General features: G+C 42.7%; 1 protein-coding gene across 2 annotated transcripts in view; it reads left to right on the top strand.

Annotated features, from left to right (window-relative positions):
• The window catches only part of plxna4 (plexin A4), a 339,249-nt gene that overhangs the window by 216,668 nt on the left and 99,713 nt on the right, over positions 1–22,868 (top strand). For both annotated transcript variants that reach the window (XM_057855551.1, XM_057855552.1), the window contains one exon: positions 10,185–10,313. In XM_057855551.1, the coding sequence (XP_057711534.1) occupies positions 10,185–10,313 (129 nt within the window). The remainder of the gene's footprint in view (positions 1–10,184; positions 10,314–22,868) is intronic.

Here is a 22,868-nt window from a genome sequence, read left to right as displayed (position 1 = left end):
CTTCAATAAAAAATTTTTTAAAAATTTAATCGAAGAAAAAAAAAATCATTTGAATTTTTTTTTTTTTTTTTTTGGGGGGGGGGGGTTATTCATTCATTCATTTTCCATGCAAAGCAAATGACCGTCTAAGTTGCCAGTCAAATGATCTTCTTTTATATATATAGACCCCAATCACCAAGGTCACACAATCACGTGATCGCTGTATTGTGCCGCCATATTGTCCGTCATTGGGTGTCCGTGTTGTCAATGATCGTAGTTTCTAAAGGTGGATTCACTTGCAAATTATGGAAGCCCCAGTGCTTTCAGACGGTTTAAACTCATTTGATGAGTTGCATAAAAGCCGTTATTTGGAAAAGCTTCGGTCGATCCAGTCGCCAGATCCATATTTGATGCCCAAATCGATGTTTCCTCCCTTCCGGTCCCGTCCCGTGCGCGTCAGACCTCGTCCTGAGACCACAACATTTCCAATCATACTCCAGTTTATGTCACAAAGAAGAGTCGGGTACCCAAAATCGGCACCGGCCTGAATATAAACCGACATTTGGGCAGCTAAGCGTCACCGTTGTCACGATTCTTAAAATGAAACTTGATCGCCGGTTCGACAACGGGCCGGTGTGTGCCGAAAAATAGCCGCCCCGCGTGAAATGTCCCCCCTGACGAGAGTGCTTATTTATAACGCTTTATTGAAGTGAAAACATCAAATGTTTCATGGATGCATTACAGTTATGGATTTCGACTGTAAAATCAGTTTTAGGTCATTAAATTACACAAAATATTAGTACTGTATTTTAGTAACAAATCGTGGACTGGGCCACATAACCATCTTTAAACAGAAATGTATTAGTCTACAGGTTTTCACGACAATATCCCAATGACAATCACAGAGGTATGACATTTATTCGTTCAAGCAGAGTAAAATAATACAAATTCACAGTACAAGATTTATTAGTTCAAGCAGAGTAAAATGATACATATTCACGGTACAAGAAAGTCGTTTCCGTGTGGGCGCTCCCGTCAGGGGGCACATTTCACACGGGGCGGCTATTTTTCCGCACAACACCTGTGGTTGCGCTCACCTTCTTGCTGCGCGACCGTGGCGACGAGCTTCGTAGTCTCCGTCTGATGATATCTGCGATCGTGTTGGCATCACGACTATTAATGTTTTCGCCGCTGTTTGACAGCTGCCGACACAAACGCATCATAGACCAAGATAAACAAACCCTTTTAACAATGGGTACACAGTAACTACTAAAATGACCGTTTATCTTCTCAGTTACTGCAACCATCCGCCACACTTGACTTCACCATTTAGATTAATCAATGTTAACGATTGTCAGGAAGGTTTTTGGGTTTGTTTACTAGGCGGTGATTCCTTAGACAAGCAGAAAAACAGGTAATAATAGGAGGAATGTATGTACCGGTAATATATAAACACGATGAGATGACCGACAATATGGTGACTAGGGTTGTTCCGATCATGTTTTTTTGCTCCCGATCCGATCCCGGTCGTTTTAGTTTGAGTATCTGCCGATCCCTATATTTCCCGATCCGATTGCTTTTTTTTGCTCCCGATTCAATTCCAATCATTCCCGATAATTTTTCCCGATCATATACATTTTAAATAAAGCTCGGACGAATATGTACATTCAACATACAGTACATAGGTACTGTATTTGTTTATTATGACAATAAATCCTCAAGATGGCATTTACATTATTAACATTCTTTCTGTGAGAGGGATTCACGGATAGAAAGACTTGTGACTTTGTATATTGTGACTAAATATTGCCATTTGTTGAGCTTTCAGTAAATGATACTGAAGGCCATGCCCAATGCATGATGGGAAGTGGAACCATGACAAGTGAAACCATGACTGTGCGTAGTGCTACCAATTCATATATCTTCTCTGCGATGGGATATAACTTAAGGTGTTAAGAAAAAGATCAATTGCTCCCTTGCTTCCCCACATTTCTTCCCATGATATTTCTTATCGAAGGGAGAGGGATTGTACGGCTTTAGCTAATTAAAATATGGTTCCAAAGGCTGCCAAAATTCACTCTATTCAACTTACGCTGCCTTTTAGCTCTCTATATAGGCAAAACGGCGCCATTGCAGATGGAGCGCGACAATGCGTGAGTGGGTCGTGCAGCGCATGCATTAATTGCGTTAAATATTTTAACGTGATACATTTTTTTTTAAATTAACTACCGCCGTTATTGGGATAAATTTGATAACCCTACCTCAAGCCTTTACTAAAGACTGGATAAGTGTAACATATTATGTCTGTAACGTTATATACAATTAGAAAACGATTTAATAAAAAAAATATATATATATTAAAAAAAAGGCATGTCCGATATTTTTTTGCCGATTCCGATACTTTGAAAATGACGTGATCGGACCCGATCGATCAGGATGCCGATCGATCGGGACATCTCTAACAGTATCTACTAAAATGACCGTTTATCTTCTCTGTTCCTGCAACCAACCGCCACACATGCCTTCACCATTTTGATGAATCAATGTTAACGATTGTCAGGAAGGTTTTTGGGTTCGTTTACTAGGCGGTGATTCCTTAGACAAGCAGAAAACAGGCAGTAATAGGAGGAATGTACGTAGTGGTAATATGTAAACACGATGAGCTGACGGACAATATGGCGGCACAAGCCAGGGGGGCGGTGTTGTGACGTCACGTGAATGGGGACTATAGACCCTACTCACCTACGTCACAAAATGACGTGTCGCTGTATCCGGCCACCATATTGTCTGTATTTTTTAGACTTGTTCTCATTGTTTTCAATTAGTCGTGCAAGTTATAGAGCAATTCATGGAAGCCCCTGTGTTATCTGACGCTGTAAACTCATTGGATGCGTTGCATAAAAGGCGTTATGTGGAAAAGCTTCAGTTTATCTATTCGCCAGATCCATATTTGATGCCTAAATCGATGTTTTTCGACCCGCTGTCTTCGCCGTCTTTGCCTGACATCTGCTAGCTACCCTGATATTTACAGCTATCTTGTCCACACAAAATCAACCTATTCTCACGAAAGTTTGAAAAACTTTAAGAGCTTGGAGGCTTATAAATACTTCGTTGCTGGTTGGGGGAAACAGGTCCTCGTCCACGAAAATTCGGCAGGAATCTATCTTGTGCTCGGGAAGGTGAGTTACGAAATTTTCAATTCAAAATCTTTTGTTCTTGCTAACATCCACTGTCAAGTCTAATGTATTTCATGTCATTTGTCAATGGAGCTAGGGCTTTTAAAGTTTATATGGTTTAGCGATAGCACTCTCACTACATACATATATAATATGTAATAAATATGAAGTGCGATAGCACTACTCCAGATTGTCCCTAGTTGAATTTATTTTTTGGCTTTTGACCTCAATAGTGAAATTGTAAATTAGTTGTATGACAACTGTCTTATTATCCCCTTATAATTATATATTTTCAGGTAGTTCATTCACAACGTCTGAGTGTATGTTGTCGGCGATTAGCCTAGCAATGATCTTAATTGTGGTTGACAGCCCAAAACCCTCTAAATATATATTAAATGCATCTTACCAGATATAAAATGACTACTACATAATCTGTGGTAGTCGTTTGGAGCCCAGTTTTCTCGTCGAATTGCAGCAGTCAATCTCGCTCTCCTCTCCGGGTCTCTCGGAATACGGTAAAACTTCAAGTCTCTCCGTCCATCTTCTCTGTTTTTGCAACCGACCGCCACACACGACTTCACCATTTCGATTATTAATGTTAACGAGCAGAAAAACACGCCATAATAGGAGGAATTTACGAAGCGCTAATGCATTAACATGACGAGTATGCGGACAACATGGCGCGGGGGCGTGGCTGTGACGTCACGTGAATAGGGTCTATAGGAAAGTCAATTACATGCATTGACACTTTTCGGCCACCGCGGGGGGCTGGCCCTCCTGGCCCCTACTTAAAATCCGCTTATGCCTGCTGGTGGTCCATTCAAACTGACACCTTTGCTAGAAGGAGATATACGAACAAGAAGAAGATTTGTGAAGAACCATCCCTCCTCCCTGTTCCCCCGCCTTCTCCCGACGCTCCGAGGCAGCGATAACAGGCGGACCTGCCACTCACCTCTTCGGAGCCAAGGGAGGGCGAGGCTGAGGGAGGAATGAGTTGGGACGCCTCCAGACACTTGTCCCCTTTCACGTCCAACACCATCAGTCCTCGCGGTAACACTCTGGGTCTGTCTTAGCATTTCTCAGCAGGGGAATGAGGTTAGATTAGCAAGCCGCGTGGACCTGGGGGCTAACTAGTAGCGCACTTTGAATGCCACTACGGTCAGTCATCGAGCCGGGGGTTCCCTCACAGCTCTTGCTGAAGTGGTGTCAGATCCCAGATGAAAGTTGATGGAAACCAAACATGAGTTCTACCCACACACAGTTCCGCCTGTCATCAATAACAACAGTAAAGGTCATATATTATTCTTTGCTTCCACTCTGGCAGTACTTTTGTTCCTCGGTGACAATGACATAACCTTTATTTTAAATGGACGTATTTATTTAAAGTGGACCAAAATCAAAACTAGGTCCAAATGCAATTTAACTGCTTATTAATGGCATCACCTTGAGCACTTTCTCCAGAGGCCTTCCAGCTTTTGCACTAAATACAGTTTTTCTCCCTCTCAAGCTTCAGAGTGACACTTTGGCGTTAATACCCTCAGATTAACGTCGAATAAGCCACGAGTCCATCTTGCCTGAAGATACTCGTAGGCAGTATAACAGAGTTTTTGTTCCATTAATGATTGACGGCGTGAAATGGATCCAGTTTTTTTTTTCCCTGCGTATTTTTATCGAGCCGGACAAATTCTGGCAATCAGACCGCCACTATTCTATCGCTGTCTGAATGAATGGAGCGTGTGAAGAGACACGTCGTCGTTACGTGGCGTGGATGTGTTATTTTTCCTTACCGTCTCCTTCACAGTCGGTGTTCCTCCCTGTCGTCTACCTGACTGACGTGCTGTGTTTGCCTGACAAAGAGGCTCAGAACTGTCATCAGGCGTTTTGGCGAGACCGCTGTTAAAACTGACTGTCATGACCAGGATATTGTCTTCAAAGAATGCATATACAGTGGTATGAAAAAGTATCTGAACCTTTTTGAACTTCACATTCCTGCAAAAAATCACCATCAAATGTGATCTGATCTTTGTCAAAATCACACAGATGTAAAAACAGTGTCTGCTTTAACTAAAAGAACCCAAACATTTTTAGGTTTTCATAATTTAATGAGGATAGCATGCAAACAATGACAGAAGTGGGGAAAAATAAGTAAGTGATTAGTGGTTTAAAGCTGCCCTGCCCACTATAAAACGCACACCTGGTAAGAAGTGTCTTGATGAGAAGCATTGTCTGATGTGCTTCATGGCTCGGTCAAAACAGCTGTCTGAAGACCTGTGATCAAGTATTGTTGATTTGTATAAAGCTGGGAAAGGATACAAAACCAACTCTAAAAGTCTGGATGTTCATCAATCGACAGTCAGAGAAGTTGTCTACAAGTGGAGAGAGTTTGGTACTGTTGCTTGTCTCCCAAGGAGTTGCCCTCCACCAAAGATGATGCCAAGAGTTCAGCGCAGAATACTCAGAGCGGTAAAAAAAAAAGAACCCTTGAGTGTCTGCGAAAGATGTAGAGAAATCACTGGCACAGTCCAGTATCTCTTTGCACCCGTCAACTATATGTAAAAATATGGCCAAGAATGGTGTTCATGGGAGGACTCCACGGAGGAAGTCACTGCGGTCTAAAAAACGTTGCTCATTTAACGTTCGCAAAAATGCACTTGGACACTCCACAGAAGTTTTGGCATAGTTGATTGTTTATTGTTATACACAACGTTATGTGTGGAGGGAAAATGGGACAGCTCACCAACATCAACACCTCATCCCCAGCGTGAAGCATGGTGGAGGGAGCATCATGATTTGGGGCTGTTTTGGTGCCTCATGGCCTGGACAACTTGCAATCATTAATGGACCAATGAATTCAAGAGTTTTGCAGGAAAACCTGAGGCCTTCTGCCAGACAGTTGAAGCTAATAAGAGAAAGGATGCTGCTACAAGACAATGATCCAAAACACAGAAGTAAATCGACTTCAGAATGGTTTCAGAAGAAAAAAATACACGTTCTGGAGTGGCCGAGTCAAAGTCCAAACTTGAACCCAATTGAGATGCTGTTGCATGACCTAAAGACAGCGATTCATGCCAGACATCCCAGGAATCTGACCGAACTACAGAACTTTTGTAGAGAAGAATGGGTCAAGATTAGTCCTGATCAATGTGCCAGACTGATCTGCAGCTACAGGAAGTGTCTGGTTGTTAAGTTATTGTTGCAAAATTGGGATAGGGGGGCAAAAAATAGTAAATTTGATGTTTCACTTACTTATTTTCCCCCTTCTGTCATTGTTTTGCATACTATCCTCATTAAAATATGAAAAACTATAAATATTTGGGTGGTTTTATTTAAAGCAGACTTTTTTTATCTGTGTGATTTTGACAAATATTAGATCACATTTGATGCTGATTTTAAGCAGAAATGTGAGAAATTCCAAAAGGTTAGATACTTTTTCATACCACTGTATGCTACTCCGGTGTGGAGATACGCACAAGACCCAACTGGGTTATCATCTATTCCACACTTTTCCGCAACACAACATTGTGTTCACTTCCAATCCAGGCGATGGCTCACACTGCTACCTTTTTTCAGCCATGACCTTGGATGATATTCCCCTCCTGCCCATGTACCTCACTACAGTTGCACGGCCTCAGGTCAGAGCACAGTGACACTTCACTCAGCACTTTATCCAGGGTGTTCCAAATATGGAGGTGTTAGTCGCCATTGTGCCAGGCTTAGCACACTGCTTAACTGTGTGACTATCGGCCTGCAGAATCCATATTCCATTGCCTAGCAAGCACACCATCCCTCTCCACGGTTATTGTTTGGTTGTCGGCTCAGCGTTGCGGTCGGAGCCCGTGGCAAATTGATTCCTCGCAGAGTCCGAGGAAGTTTCCAATGTGCCTTTTGTTGCGTTCGCTGCCAAAATGTAGACGCAGCGAGAGGGTAATCCTGTGGCTTTCGCACCGGAATGGCTTCCCTGACTGCATCTCGCCTTCTGCCTGCCGGTGGACCCGCAGAGAGCGAGATGAAACACACTCTTTGACTGCGATATTTTTTCCAAATAAAGGCCATCTGCTCAAGCGGTGTCATTTGTTTTTTTCACAAGCTGCACTTTTAGTCTTAGAAGGGCCAGAAAGAAATGTATTCTTGTTTTAGTGTGAATCATGCATGTGTAGTGTTTCCCACCACCATGAAGGGGATCCAGTGGAGTACAGTACCTGACAAAAGTCTTGTCGCTTGCACACACATGGACCTGAAGTGTCCCTCTAATATATTTGTAATCAAATATTTCCTTGGATCAATTAACTCTCAGGTGTGTATAAAAAGAACCCCAGTGCACTAGACTGCCAAATCAACTGCAAGCTGACCTCTGACAAGATGCCAAAGATTCCTCCTGAGACCAAAGTGTTAATTACCAAGAGCCTGAAGACCAGATCCACTGCAGATGTGGCAGACACCTTCAATGTGTCTCAGCGTCAGGTACAGAGGATTAAAAAAAGATATGAACAGACTGGAGACGTTTTTGACAAGCCCAGGTCAGGCAGACCCCGCAAGACAACTGCTCGGGAGGACCGGTTGTTGGCTGGAAAATCCAAAGCCAGCCCTTTTTTCCAGAGCTCCACGAGACTTAGTCAACTGAAGTCCCTGTGTCAACCAGAACAGTCTGTCAAATTCTGTCTATAAATCGCCTCCACGGTCAAATCAGTGCCCAGAAACCAGGATTGAACAAAAGACAATTAAAAAACCGTGTGGCATTTACCAAGGCCCACAGCCTGTCAAAAGGATGGATGCTGGAAAAGTAGCAAAAGTTGGATTTTTCAGATTAATCTTCCATTGAATTACACCAGAGTCACCGCAAATATTGCAGGAGACCTACTGGAGCCCACATGGATCCGAGATTCACTCAGAAAACAGTGTAGTTTGGTGGTAGCAAAATCATGGTCTGGGTTTACATCCAGTATGGTGGTGTGCGAGAGATCTGCAGGGTGGAAGGCAACATAAATAGGCTGAAATATCAACAAATCTTAGCTGCCTCTTACATTCCTAACCATAAAAAGGGACAAATTCTGCAGCAGGATGGTTCTCCATCGCATTCTTCAATCTCCACCTCAAAGAAGATCAAGATCCTTCTTCTAAGAGGAAGGATATTAGCTTGGGCTGAATTCTTGATTCAGCTCAAGCTGTGAACAGACGCACTCTGAGCTCCCAAGAGCAACTTATCTCAACCAATAAGCGCTTATTGCCAACTCAGGGCCAGCAAGCTCGACTCCCAGTATGGCTCCAAAGAATTTGAAACCTGGAGACTTGGATGAAATAAAATCCTCCATACAGAAATTGGAGGTCTCCTTGACTGGATTCAAAACCAGAATCAAGAAATCGTCAGAGAGCTCCAGTTAATGCGCGCTGAAAAACAAGAAACTCAAGCAGGCGGTCGAGGAGAGAAATTTTGGCTGACGATCTCGACCAGTTGGGAAAATAGCCAACACCTGGGTCTCGGATTGCAGGATCCTTGTCAAGATGCAAGATATCTGAGTGTGCGTCTTTAGTTGTATGGGGGACGGGAAACTGATAAGCATATGCTTCCTCCCGTCTGCCTTTGTCTTCTTCTTCGGTTCCTTCGGGCAAATCATATCACATTTTGTAATTGTCAATGATTGTCAATGATACCGATGATGATGACAATAAATATTTCATTCATTCATTCATCCTCCTGGACTGGCCAGCCCAGTCACCAGACATGAACATCATTGAGCATGTCTGGGGTAGGATTTTTCTTGCCAAAATTTGACCTTTATGTCTTTTTTCAGTTAAACAAATATATTTTTGTACAGTCAACATCATTTGGGAGGGTGTTAGCTTCCATACGAGCCCTTTCTGAAACCAATTGAATAATTAAAAGTCAAGTTAAGCAATTGTTTCTACAAAATGGATAAGCGACAGGACTTTTGTCAGGGACTGTAGATGGTCAGAGTGTCTTCCATCGAGTCTGGTCACAGAGTAACGGATGAGCACGCTGCTCTGGGTAGGCGGCATAATTATCTTCCAGCCAGACAAGTCTGCATGTGCATCTGCTTCTCCGTGTTTTCCATACATGTTTATGCTCATTAGTAGGCCTCAATCGGGGGCCAAACAGATCGTTCACCTTCCCTAACCACTCCGAGACAAAATGAAGTCAGCCCGGCAGCGGAAGTCTATTGTGTCGTGCTAATGTGATAGCAGAGATTAGCATTGTAATCCATTTAGCATAGAGCGGCTAATCCCCTCATTGCCGTCGAAACGGAATCAGATAATGTTGGCTACCACCACCGTGGTTGCCTTAATGATTGTAGGCTGATGAAATGTTAGCATTAGGATGAATTAATTATGACAATGAAACATGGATGGCAGCTCACAATCTTGGAAGAAATGAAGGGGAGACATGTAAACATATCTTGCAACTTGCTTCATCGCTATAAAAAAGTATGACTGCTATAAAATTCCTACACTTGCTACTTATTCGTCTTTCTGGTTGGGCACATGCCCTTCCGGTTTGATCACCCCAGCATCCACCGATTCTCCTTAAATTGTCTTATATTCCAATACGTTCAACTGATTGGCATTCAAAACCTTAAAAACCGCAGTGAGGAAGCTGTGTTGTCACCGTTGTGTATTGTAATTAATCATGGAGGGACTCACTTGCCTTTCCTACCATCTGCTTCATATCTAATTATATTTGCCGCCGTTTACCGGCAAAACCCGCTGAGAAGAAACGAGCCAGAGTCATCAAAACTTTAACAAGGCTCCGTTTCACACCTGTCATGGCATGAAGTCTGCCAGGTGTCCAAAAGTTGCTGAGTTTACAATGATGGGCTCAACAAGTCTTTGTGTTGATCCAATCCCCAAATCCACTGAAGAAAGTATTTGCGTTAGTCCCTCCAGGGATTATCCTCGGGCAATCCTCTGTTGTCGAAGGTGGCTGTAATTCTGCGACTCCACCGGAATCACGCGTAAAATGCGGTCTCTTTGCCGGATTATATGTTCCTTAAGTCTTTCTATGTTTCCTTGCAGATTCGAGTGGACGGCTCTTCCCGATCCCTGCAGTATGAGACGGTACAGGCAGTGGAAAGCGGACCTATCCTCCGCGACATGGCCTTCTCAGCTGATCACCACTACCTCTACGTCATGTCCGAGACCCAAGTAAGATGCTCATTGTCAAAGGTCGCAGGTTAAAAATAACCCTTGTTGGTCAATGGGTGTTTCGATGTGATGTGCGCCGGAATGAAAAAAAGGTGCGAATATTAGGGATAGAGGAAGGTGTTTGTTGTTCGCACTGTTGGAAGGTGAAATAGCAGCACTCTGCCTAATGGATGCCGGCACCGAGAGGCTTTGTATACCTCCATCAAGGCAAAAATAGCTACATTTATGGACACGCGAGGTTTGTGAACAATATGTGACTCAGCGTTTCGACCTCCATGTGGCTCTCAGTTTGATAAAAAGACACCTACAGTCATGGGCAAAATTATTGGCACTCCTGGAATTTTTCCAGAAATACAACATTTCTCACAGAAATGATGGCATCTATTTCTTTGATGTGCATTAGAAAAACAGAAACAAGCTGAGGAAGAAGCCAACATTGGCACAATTTTACACAGAACAAAAAATAGGCTGGACAAAACTCAATATTAATAACAGAAAGCAATCGCTTCCTATAACCATCAACTGGTTGAGTGCACTTACATCTCAGATGGAATTTTGGACCACTCTTCTTTTGCAAACTGTTCCAGGTCTCTCCGATTTGCAACAGCAATTTTGAGATCTCTTCATAGGTGTTCAATGCAATTTAGATCCAGACTCATCCATGGCCACCTCAAAATTCCCCAGCGCTTTGTCTCCAACCATTTCTTGGTACTATTTGAGGTATGTTTTGGGTCATTGTCCTGTTGCAACACCCACGACCTCTGACCCAGACCTAGTTTTCTGACACTAAACTCTACATTGGAGGCCCAAAACATTTTGATGGTCTCCAGATTTCATGACTCCTTGCACACCGTCAAGGCACCCAGTGCAGAGGCAGCAAAACAACCCAAAAACATCACTGAACCTCCACCATGTTTGACTGTTGACTTTGTAGGCCTTCTTTGTGCTTTTCCAAAAACCTTCCAAAGTCCCTTAGTCAGAAGTGGGTCTCTCCTTGGTGTCCTGCCATAGCGCTTCTTGTCATTCAGATGATGACGCATGGTTCGAGCTGACACTTTTACACCCAAAGTCTGCAAAACAACTTGAACTTGTTTGGAAGTTGACTGAGGATCTAACAATCTAACAATTTTCCCCATCCAGGGAGATTAGCCACAGTTCCATGGGGTATGAACATCTTGATTATTATGCGCACAGTCGACAAAGGAACTTCAAGATCCCTGGAGAAGGTCTTGTATCCTTGAGTATCCAAGTATTTTGTTTCCTAAGTCCTCGCACACTTCTCTGCTCTTCTCCATGCTTGGTGTGAGACACATGCAGTGGGGCAAATAAGTATTTAGTCAACTAATTGTGAAAGTTCTACCCCTTGAAAATATTAGAGAAGCCTGTAATTGTCAACATGGGTCAACCATGAGAGACAGAATGTGGGGAAAAAAAGAGAAAATCACATTGTTTGATTTTTAAAGAATTTATTTGCAAATCATGGTGGGAAAATAAGTATTTGGTCAATAACAAAAGTTCATCTCAATACTTTGCAATGTACCCTTTGTTGGCAATAACGGGGGCCAAATGTTTTCTGTAACTCTTCACAAGCTTTTCACACACTGTTGCTGGTATTTTGGCCCATTCCTCCATGCAGAAGTCCTCTAGAGCAGTGATGTTTTGGGGCTGTCGTTGGGCAACACGGACTTTCAACTCCCTCCACAGATTTTCCATGGGGTTGAGATCTGGAGACTGGCTAGGCCACTCCAGGACCTTGAAATGCTTCTTACGAAACCACTCCTTTGTTGGCCTGGCTGTGTGTTTGGGATCATTGTCATGCTGAAAGACCCTTGCCTGGTATACCAGACTCACCGCTGTTCCAGCGATTGTGTCTGGCGACCGTCCGGCGGATCAAATTCCGAGGGCGGACAAAGCCACCGCAAACACAGCGGAATGGACCAATCAGCGACGGGCAGACGTGACGTTGTTAAAGTGACAAGTGATTAGCTTGAGTGGAGAATGGAGAAGTTTATTCAACATGGCTAGCGTGGGCCACGTTGACTGTTGTCAATGACTATTTTCGATGTGTTTTTGGTCATTTAAAACTGGTTTTACCGCGGATTGGAACATATTCTCAGATCTCCCGTTCACCATCTGTGTTGTTGTAGACACGACTTTCGGCGCGCAAGAGTGACGTTACTCGTTAAGAACACGTCACGCAAATAAACGAATCTGATTGGACAATTGCTTTGTACCTAGCTCGAGAGGCCGTTAATGGACTGGGTCCCAGACTTTTTCTCACAGTGTTTGAACAATACAGGGAGAATAGTCTGGCTGTGCCAGGCAAGAAAGACCCAGCCACATCTCATCTTCAATGCCCTTGCTGATAGAAGGAGATTTTCACTCAAAATCTCTCGATACATGGCCCCATTCATTCTTTCCTTTACACAGATCGGTCGTCCTGGTCCCTTTGCAGAAAAACAGCCCCAAAGCATGACGTTTCCACCCCCATGCTTCTCAGTGGGTATGGTGTTCTTCGGATCCGATTCAGTATTCTTTCTCATCCAAACACGAGAACCTGTGTTCTAACAAAAAGTTCTATTTTGGTTTCATCTGACACATTCTCCCAGTCCTCTTCTGGATTTTCCAAATGCTCTGTAGTGAACCGCAGATGGGCCTGGACGTGTACTTTCTTCAGCTGGGGGACATGTCTGGCAGTGCAGGATTTGAGTCCCTGGCAGTTACTGATAGTAACCTTTGTTACTGTGGTCCCAGCTTCTGTAGGTCATTCACTAGATCCCCCGTGTGGTTCTGGGATTTTTGCTCATTGTTCTTGTTATCATTTTGACGCCACGGGGTGAGATCTTGCATGGAGCCCCAAATCGAGGGAGATTATCAGTGGTCTTGTATGTCTTCCATTTTCTAATAATTGCTGTTGATTTCTTTACACCAAGCGTTTTAGCTATTGCAGATTCAGCCTGGTGCAGGTCTACAATTTTGTCTCTGATGTCCTTCGACAGCTCTTTGGTCTTGGCCATAGTGGAGTTTGGAGTGTGACTGACAGAGATTGTGGACAGGTGTCTTTTATACCGATAATGAGTTAAAACAGGTGCCATTAATACAGGTAATGAGTGGAGCCTCATTAGACCTCGTTAGAAGAAGTTAGACCTCTTTGACAGCCAGAAATCTTGTCCGTTTGTAGGTGACCAAACACTTATTTTCCACTCTAATTTGGAAATAAATTCTTTAAAAATCAAACAATGTGATTTTCTGGGGTTTTTTTCCACATTCTGTCTCTCATGGTTGAGGTTTACCCATGTTGACAATTACAGGCCTCTCTAATCTTTTCAAGTAGGAGAACTTGCACAATTGGTGGTTGACTAAATACTTATTTGCCCCACTGTACGCACACAACACAAAGGACGAGTCAACTTTTATACATTCTAATTGGTGCAAGGTATGATTTCTATATTGCTAGCCCCTGTTAATTACCATAGCTGCGTTTAAAAAAGCATCACCTACTTGAAATGAAATGATTTACCCACAGTTCTACAATGGTGCCAACAATTTTGTCCAGCCATTTTTTTGCACTCTGTGTAAAATTGTGTACATTTTGGCTTTTTGAGTATTTCTTCAGCATTTTTAATATAAAGTAGAGGTGAGATTAAAAATGGAATTAGGTTAAGGATCAAAATGAAGAGCTCAAGGCAGAAAGAGTAAGAGAACACAGAAGGAAAGACTAGGATTCTGTGGAATAGGTCCATTTAGGATTCTGTTTTGTCATGGAATCCAATTATCAGTTCTGCAAATCTGTTAACCAGCAAAATTAGATTCCTTACTTCTCGCCTCTCTTGGAATTTAACATCCATAATTGGGGCTCCAAGATGGAGACACTGTATCACATTAAAATGATTACCATTTCTTAATTTCCTTCTCTTCCCTTTGTGTTTCATTCCCTTGAGTCCCATATTGTGTTACACATTTAGGCACTTCAATTAGTCCATATTGGAAAAATAAACAGTAAGTGATTGTGGCTGTCCAGTTCGGCAGTGGGAGTGGCTTCTGGGTAATTAGTCTATTAGCCTAGTTAAAATGTAGACCTTCCCAAGTGTTTAGGGAGAAACATCTGGGAATAATCACATCACACTGAAGCAACACATTCACAGAAAGTTACTTCCTTCAGTATCATCAACATTAAGGTGCACGTAAACAAGAACTCGCAATACTGACGTGGCCAACAGAATTAAAAGTAGCCCTGAACCATCAATAAGAGGAGGCTCCACGCTGCGTCCCGGCCCAGGACCCAGACGCTGGGAGAGCATCTAAAGACAGAACCAAGAAGAAGCCCACAGGAGGCCGAGAACAGAGTGGATCGATCGAGCTCCACCCCTGCTGTTCTTAGCACACCCTTGGAACGTCCTCTTCGAATTCACTGATGCCTGGCCTGTAAAGGCGGTCATCTCGACACAGACCCTCTGTGGCTCCCTGAAAGAGCCTCGCATGTAACTCTGTCCTTGTGAAACCATGTTATTAATGCCCTGGTTAAACAACAAAACAAAAAACGATTGCAGAGTTTGTATTTGAACATCATCAACTCCACGAGCTACAAGTAAAATATGACTGCACCTCATCTCAGATATATTTGGTAACTGTCGAACTGCCTTGCATTCGCTGTAGAAGCTGTTGCTCACCGCCGCACTGGTTGTATTCAATTATTGATATTCCGTGTAGAAAATGCAGATCTGTAAGTGTGAATTATTGAGAATGTGTACTATGCTTGGGTGAGATCGTTCAAAGTCAACCGCTTCCCCCTCCCTAGAGAAGCCCGACAACTAATTTGAGTCAGCATCAAAGCTGTTTAGTATCAGTATTCTTTAATTTCTGCTCGACTGGTGAAGGTGTTTAGATGTGGCGTCCCAGTTCGGTCTAACAAGGAAGCAGAACACAGGCGGTGACACGTGTCAAGCTAGCAAGGCAGAAGTGCGGGACGTTTTTACCTTTTGTCCTCCCTTTAATGGCCTCTCATTGTGTGCTAGCTCAACTCATCTCCCGTCTGCAGATACACGTTGGCTGAAAGTGCTTTCACACGCGCTACGAGAGCAGAAGCAGACGCGGGAGCTTTATGAGGCGACGCCCGCGGAACGTCTGACACAGTTGAAATAGTTGGGATGAAGGTCATTGTCCAGATATTTTATGAGCGGGGAAAGTCTGAGGTCTGCTGTTTATGACCTGATTAAAATGCAGATACAGTCTGTAACTGTCGAGTTGCGATAGCTCCTCAAAACTTTCGAAGGATGGGCATTGAAGTTGTATCGATGAGGAATATTTTTCGATTCAATCTTGGAAATAAAACTGAAATTCAAACAACTCGGAGATAAGAGTCAGAAGAGGTACACATGTCTCGGAATGGTACTGAAGTTGCGGTACTAACTTTTCCAGCCTCAGCAACCTCACACAATTTGTAGAAGTACGGTGGTATGAAAAGGTATCTAAACCTTTTGGAATTCCTCACATTTCTGCATAAAATCACCATCAAATATGATCTGATCTTTGACAAAATCACACAGATGTAAAAACTGTCTGCCTGAACTAAAACCACCCCAAATATTGATGTTTCTTTTTTTTTTTTTTTTTTTTTTTTTTTTTTTTTTTTTAATGAGGATAGTGTGCAAGCAATGACAGAAGGGGGGAAAATAAGTAAGTGAACCCTCTGCCTAAGAAGACTTCAAGAGCAATTGAAACCAATTTTTACCAAACACTTAACGTCAGGTGTGTCCACAATCACTGATGAGTGGTTTAAAGCTGCCCTGTCCACTATAAAACACACACCTAGTAAGAAATGTCTTGATGAGAAGCATTATCTAATGTGCATCACGGCTCGATCAAAAGAGCTGTCCTGACCTGCGATCGAGGATTGTTGATTTGTATAAAGCTGGGAAAGTATACAAAACCATCTCTAAATGTCTAAATGTTATTCAATTGACAGTCAGAGAAGTTATCTATAAATGGAGAGAGTTAGGCCAGTGTTTTTCAACTGGTGTGCCGCGGCACACCTGACGATCTCTAGTGTGCCGCGAGAAATTATCCAATGTCGCATTTATATATTAAAAATTTTGTAATGTCCATAACCGTTCGGGCCCTTGAAGGGGCCATCAGACTGCAGAGTGGTGACGTAATGGGAAGCAAGCTAGGAAGGAGGGAGAACGGCGTGAGAGCGAAGTTAGCGGTCGCATGTTGCTGATGCCGCTGTTATTTTGTTTATTATTTTCAATTGTTGCCACAATAAAATGGGAAAGTCATCACCGACTCCTCTCCTTTCTGTTTCCCCTTTCGGGGCTATTACAATATTTTTTTTAACGTCGTCGGGCGGAGTTGCAGTAGGAAGGTGTAGAAAGTTCTTGGTCGTGTTGCGTTCAAAAACTGCTCGGATTTCTAGCCATCAAAGACCTTGCTGTCCGCGACAATGTGGACCCCAGCACATCTGCTGCACATTAATTGGTTAGACTCGTCATGTGTCAAAATACTCGAAAGTGTCCTTTCTATTTTATCCATATGTGACGACCGTCAATCCTCCTCCTGTGTTTTATTCTAACACATTGTCAACGACAGCAAAATGGCTGACGGCTAGAAATTCGAACAGTTCTTGAACGCGAAACGAGCAGCTCTCCTAAACGTCATCTCCAAACGAAACACCCGTCACTTCAGGGTAGTTACCTTGTTGCTAAGTCTAAAAAGTCCCACACCGTGACAGAGACATTATTACTACCTGCCTGCAAAGCCATTGTCTGCGAGATGCTCGGCCCTGATGTGGTTAAAGACATTGCTCAAGTCCTCCTGTCAAGCCTAACTGCTATAAAAAATAAAATAAAATAAAAACAGACTGAGAGCTGTTGAAGAATAAGGATATCGACTTTGTGTTCATTTAAACAGGGTCAAGTTTCACACTGAGTAGGTATACATACTGAGAAATGATTTTATAATTAAATATACTGTACAGAAAATAATTTTGGAACATTTTTGGTTAGTGGTGTGCCGCGAGATTTTTTCCAATGTAAAAACGTGCCTTGAGTCAAAAAAGGTTGAAAAACACTGAGTTAGGCACTGTTGCTTCTCTCCCAAGGAGTGGCCGTCCACCAAAGATGATGTCAAGAGTTCAGCGCAGAATACTCAGAGAGGTAAAAAAGAACCCTAGAGTGTCTGCTAAAGACTTACAGAAATCACTGGCAGAGTCCAATCTATCTGTGCACACATCAACTATATATAAAACTATGGCCAAGAATGGTATTCGTGGGAGGACTCCACGGTGGAAGCCACAGATCTCTTAAAAAGAAAAACATTGTTGCTTGTTGAATGTTCGCAAAAAGGCAAGTTTTGGCAAAATATTTTGTGGACTGATGAAAGCAAAGTTGAAACAACATCATGATTGGAGGAAAACTAGAACAGCTCACCAACATCAACACCTCATCCCCATCGTGAAGCATGGTGGAGGGAACATCATGATTTATGGCTGTTTTGCTGCCTCAGGGCCTGGACCACCTGCAATCATTCATGGAAGAATGAATTCCAAAGTTGATCAGGATGTTTTGCGTGAGAATCCGAGGCCGTCTGGATGGATTCTACAACAAGACAATGATCAAAAATACATAAATAAATCAACTTCAGAATGGTTTCAGAAGAACAAAATACAAGTTCTGGAGTGGCCAAGTCAAAGTCCAGACTTGAACCCCTTTGAGATGCTGTGGCATGACCTAAAGACAGCGATTCTTAACAGACATCCCAGGAATCTGACTGAACTACAGCCGTTTTGTAGTAAGAATGGGCCAAGATTAGTCCTGATCGATATGCCAGACTGATCTGCAGCTGCAGGAAGTGTCTGGTTGAAGTTATTGCTGCCAAAGGGGGGTTGGGCACAAAATATTAAATGTGATGGCTCACTTAGTAATTTTTCCCCCTTCTGTCATTGTTTACATACTATCTGAATTAAAATATTAAAACCTAGAAATGTTTGGGTAGTTTTGGTTAAAGCAGACAGTTTTTTCATCTGTGTGATTTTGACAAAGATCCGATCACGTTGGATGGTGATTTTATGCAGAAATGTGATAAATTCCAAAAGGTTCAGATACTTTTTCATACCACTGTATTTGCAACAAGCAAAATGAAAAACCTTCCCAGTGCCTGAGCATCCTATGAGTGCAAAGATAACTAATAATGATTGATCCCATCCCAATCGTTTGTCACGCCGTGACAGTCCCGACGGCAGGATAGACGCCTTCCTCATTTGACCTTTTCAGGATGTCAAGCGAAAACAATAACACACGTTCGGCCGCCGGGGTCCGCTCCGTTAAGCCAGTTTATGATACGAAACCAGCGCTTGGCGGAGTGAGCGGCACGTCAAGCGTGACCGAGGGGGGTGGCGACGTCGTGAATCCCCCCTGATTCATTTGGTGGACAAGGCAGGACAGATGTGGGCTACACCCTAATCACTTGTTAGGGCTAAACAGTATATGGCGGAAAACACTCAGGTGAATTGAAGTTCCGCTTTGAGACCCCCAATTTGGCCAATTTTCAAAATTGTCCGATATGCATGTGTGATACATCATTGGAAAGCTTAAAATCTCAATTTTCTGGGGGAAGAAAAATTTTGAACAGGAGGGCAATTTTTTTTTTTTTAAATGTTTTTTTAAACAGCAAAACACTATCTGGAGGTGAGAGCACGCGAGAGCAGAATTACAGACGCCATGACTTTAACGAGATATTATCGCGTACGTACCTCGTTTCAATCCAAAAACTCCATGTAGCATGTATCACTGAGTGTCAATACACAGCTGTGAATGGCCACAACTGGATTTTTGGGGGATTTTATGGGTGGAACTTGGTAATATAACAAGGGTCGCCATGCAGAAATCGCAGACATCAATAAGTGGTCGAGATTTTTTCATATATTTACCATTTTAAATGTTTTTTTTCCCATTTTTCTTTGTTTGGATCGATTATTTATCATCTAATATATCGGAGAAAATGCGACAGTGACAAAAAAATAAAATGCAATTAAGCGATAGTTATGAGATAGATATCCGTGACTTTTTTACAGACGCCATTTTTTTCATTGTGACATAATTTGTTTATAAGTTTAAAATCTGTGAGTGAATAATTTTTTAAGTAGTTTTTTTTTTTTTTTTTTTTTAACGAAATATAAGACATCAATTACTGATTCTAAGCTAAAAACGACAGACATTTTGAATGATAAATATTAGGGTTGTTCCGATCATGTTTTTTTGCTGCTCCCGATCCGATCCTGATCGTTTTAGTTGAGTATCTGCCAATCCCGATATTTCCCGATCTGATTGCTTTTTTTTTTTGCTCCCGATTCATTTCCAATCATTCCCAATAATTTTTCCCGATCATATACATTTTGGCAATGCATTAAGAAAAAAATGAATAAAACTCGGACGAATATATACATTTAACAAACAGTACATAAGTACTGTATTTGTTTATTATGACAATAAATCCTCAAGATGGCATTTACATTATTAACAACAGCTTTATGACATGGCGCATTATCCTGCTGAAAGTAGCCATCAGAAGTTGGGTATATTGTGGTCATAAAAGGATGGACATGGTCAGCAACAATACTCAGGTAGGCTGTGGCGTTCCAACGATTATGCTAGGAAAATATTCCCCACACCATTACACCACCACCCTGAACCGTTGATACAAGACAGGATGGGTCCATGCTTTCATGTAGTTGACGCCAAATTCTGACCCTACCATCCGAATGTCGCAGCAGAAATCGAGACTCATCAGACCAGGCAACGTTTTTCCAATCTTCTATTGTCCAATTTCGATGAGCTTGTGCAAATTGTAGCCTCAGTTTCCTGTTCTTGGATGAAAGGAGTGGCACCCAGCGTGGTCTTCTGCTGCTGTAGCCCATCTGCCTCAAAGTTCGACGTACTGTGCGTTCAGAGATGCTCTTCTGCCTACCTTGGTTGTAACGGGTGGTTATTTGAGTCACTGTTGCCTTTCTATCAGCTCCAACCAGTCTGGCCATTCTCCTCTGACCTCTGGCATCAACAAGGCATTTCCGCCCACAGAACTGCCGCTCACTGGATATTTTTTTCTTTTTCCGACCATTCTCTGTAAACCCTAGAGATGGTTGTGCGTGAAAATCCCAGTAGATGAGCAGTTTCTAAAATACTCAGACCAGCCCTTCTGACACCAACAACCCTTTCGCATTCAAAGTCACTCAAATCACCTTTCTTCCCTATACTGATGCTCGGTTTGAACTGCAGGAGATTGTCTTAAACCATGTCTACATGCCTAAATGCACTGAGTTGCCGCCAAGTGATTGGCTGATTAGAAATCAAGTGTTAACGAGCAGTTGGACAGGTGTACCTAATAAAGTGGCTTAAAATACAGCAATTTCAGAGGAGTGCAAGAGCAAAAACTGCTTTTTCAGTCTTGTCTGTGTTTTCCGCCATATGTAGTTGCCCTTAAAAGTGTCGTGCGTTTGTATTTAATATCAGCGTTGTTCGAAGCAGGGCTGGTAATAAATTGCAGTGTCGATATCAGCGGGTCGTCCATGATTATTCCCATCCATCGGCACTGATATAAATAATAATTTTGCTGTGATTGTAGTTGAATCCCTCAGCTGTAATGGGCATAACTGAGATATCTAATTGGAGACTAGAACTACACATACAGTACATTACATGCACAGCTGGAGGGCCGTTGGTACATTTCATAGCGTATATTTAACTCCATTATGTCTTATTATTTGCAAGCTCACGACCCTGCGCCGAGATATCGCAGTGTCGCTGTTATCACGTCCAATTGGTGGTCTGCTGTAGGTGCAATGTGTTTAATTACTTGCTGGGAATGAAGAACATTTTGCAAAAGATCGCATTTTCCCTCGGCGGGTTGAGTCTCAGGTCACTGATATTGTGTCGGCAGCGAGACATAAAGTGGAATTGTCTCAATGTTCCTCACTTTTCTGCATTACGCTGCCATTACGCCACGTCTCTGCCCTCGCACATTAAGGCATCAAGTGCTCTTGAAGTGTGATCTTGGGCTGCCGTCTTTTTAAAAGCCTGATTATATTCCATCTCTCCCTGCTGTGAAAAAGGAGGGAGTCAGAGTGCTGGTTCTAATGGCTGCCATTTGCAAAACCAAAAAACAAGAGGGCATTATAAGCGCCACGCACCGCCGTCCCTGTGTTTATGCCTATTGTCGTCGGACAGATGTTTTTGATACAGCAAAAATGTTACGCGATTGCGCGAATGATATCGAGCTCTGGAACCGAGAGTTGACTTTTCAGGGCTTCTAAATGTGTGCCCTCAAGTGGGCACATCTGCCAGCGACCAAGTGTTAAATTATAAAGATACGGCTCCATTGTTTGCGTCGGTTCTGTCTGGCTGCTCTTGACATAACAAAGCCCGGGATGAGGTGACGCGGGTGCGAGCGTGCCGGGAGATTTGGGTTTCATAGCCGCTCGTGATAACACAGCCGGGGTGACACAATGGCCTTTTTTACTCTTAGCGTCGGACCCCTCGTGTGCAGTGAGCGGCAGTGTTCGCCCTGCGATTCCATCTCTAACTCATTCCCTTTATCTGTCTAATGCAAATTGGCCTCAGCGCAGCAGGAGGGGAGAAAACACACCGGTTGATTCACGCACCAGGATGCACTCCTATTGTTTTTCCACATGTAATAACATGCAGCATTGCTCTTGACTTTGACAAGGAGATACACCCCCTGCAAATCCAGAATCCGCTCAGCTGTACATAGGAGTCGAGTAGTGGAGTGTAGCTTTTTGTTTCTACTGTCAGAATTTCTGACATCTGTCGTGTCTGTGCTCAACAGACACCTTGAAATTTAGGTTGCAGAAAGAACGAATGTGTAGCATTGATCCGTTGTGCCTTAAGAGGTGGGGATACGGGTTGGCGCTTCCATGCCAGGTAAAGTCACACGATATGTTCCAGATCATTCAAGTCATTTTGCTTAACTTGGCATTGCGAATCGTGCATTACGTTTGAGTAGATTTTCCAGCAAATGTCTCACATGTCCCGAGAATCACCAAAGGCTCTTCTCGCCAGCAGGGGCGAGAACCAAAAGTGGTATTTCCCATGTGGTCAAATGGATTTTGCCATTTGGCATTTTATTGCCATGTGACATTTTTTTTGCCATGTGGCAAAATGGATTTTGACATGTCGCATTGTTTTTGCCATGTCGCATTCTTTTGCTGTGTGGCCAAACAGAAGTTGCCATTTGGGATTTTTTTTGCCATGTGGCAAAATGGATTTTGACATGTATTTTTTTTGCCATGTGGCAAAACTGATTTTGCCATGAAGCATATTTTTTTGCCATGTGGCAAAATGGATTTTGACATGTGGATTTTTTTTGCCATGTTGCAAAACTGATTTTGCCATGTGGCATTTTTTTTTTTTTTTTGCCATGTGCATGTGGCATTTTTTGACAAGTGGCAAAATTGATTTTGGGTAAGTGGCTTTTTTTTTTTTTTTTTTTTTTTTTTTTTTTTTTTTGCCATGCGGCAAAATGGATTTTGCCATGTGACATTTT

This window comes from Corythoichthys intestinalis, chromosome 13 (assembly GCF_030265065.1).
Source record: "Corythoichthys intestinalis isolate RoL2023-P3 chromosome 13, ASM3026506v1, whole genome shotgun sequence".
In the NCBI taxonomy this organism is placed as follows: domain Eukaryota; kingdom Metazoa; phylum Chordata; class Actinopteri; order Syngnathiformes; family Syngnathidae; genus Corythoichthys; species Corythoichthys intestinalis.
The sequence above is the reverse complement of the archived record's forward strand: the minus strand, read 5'-3'. Positions and strand labels throughout refer to the sequence as shown.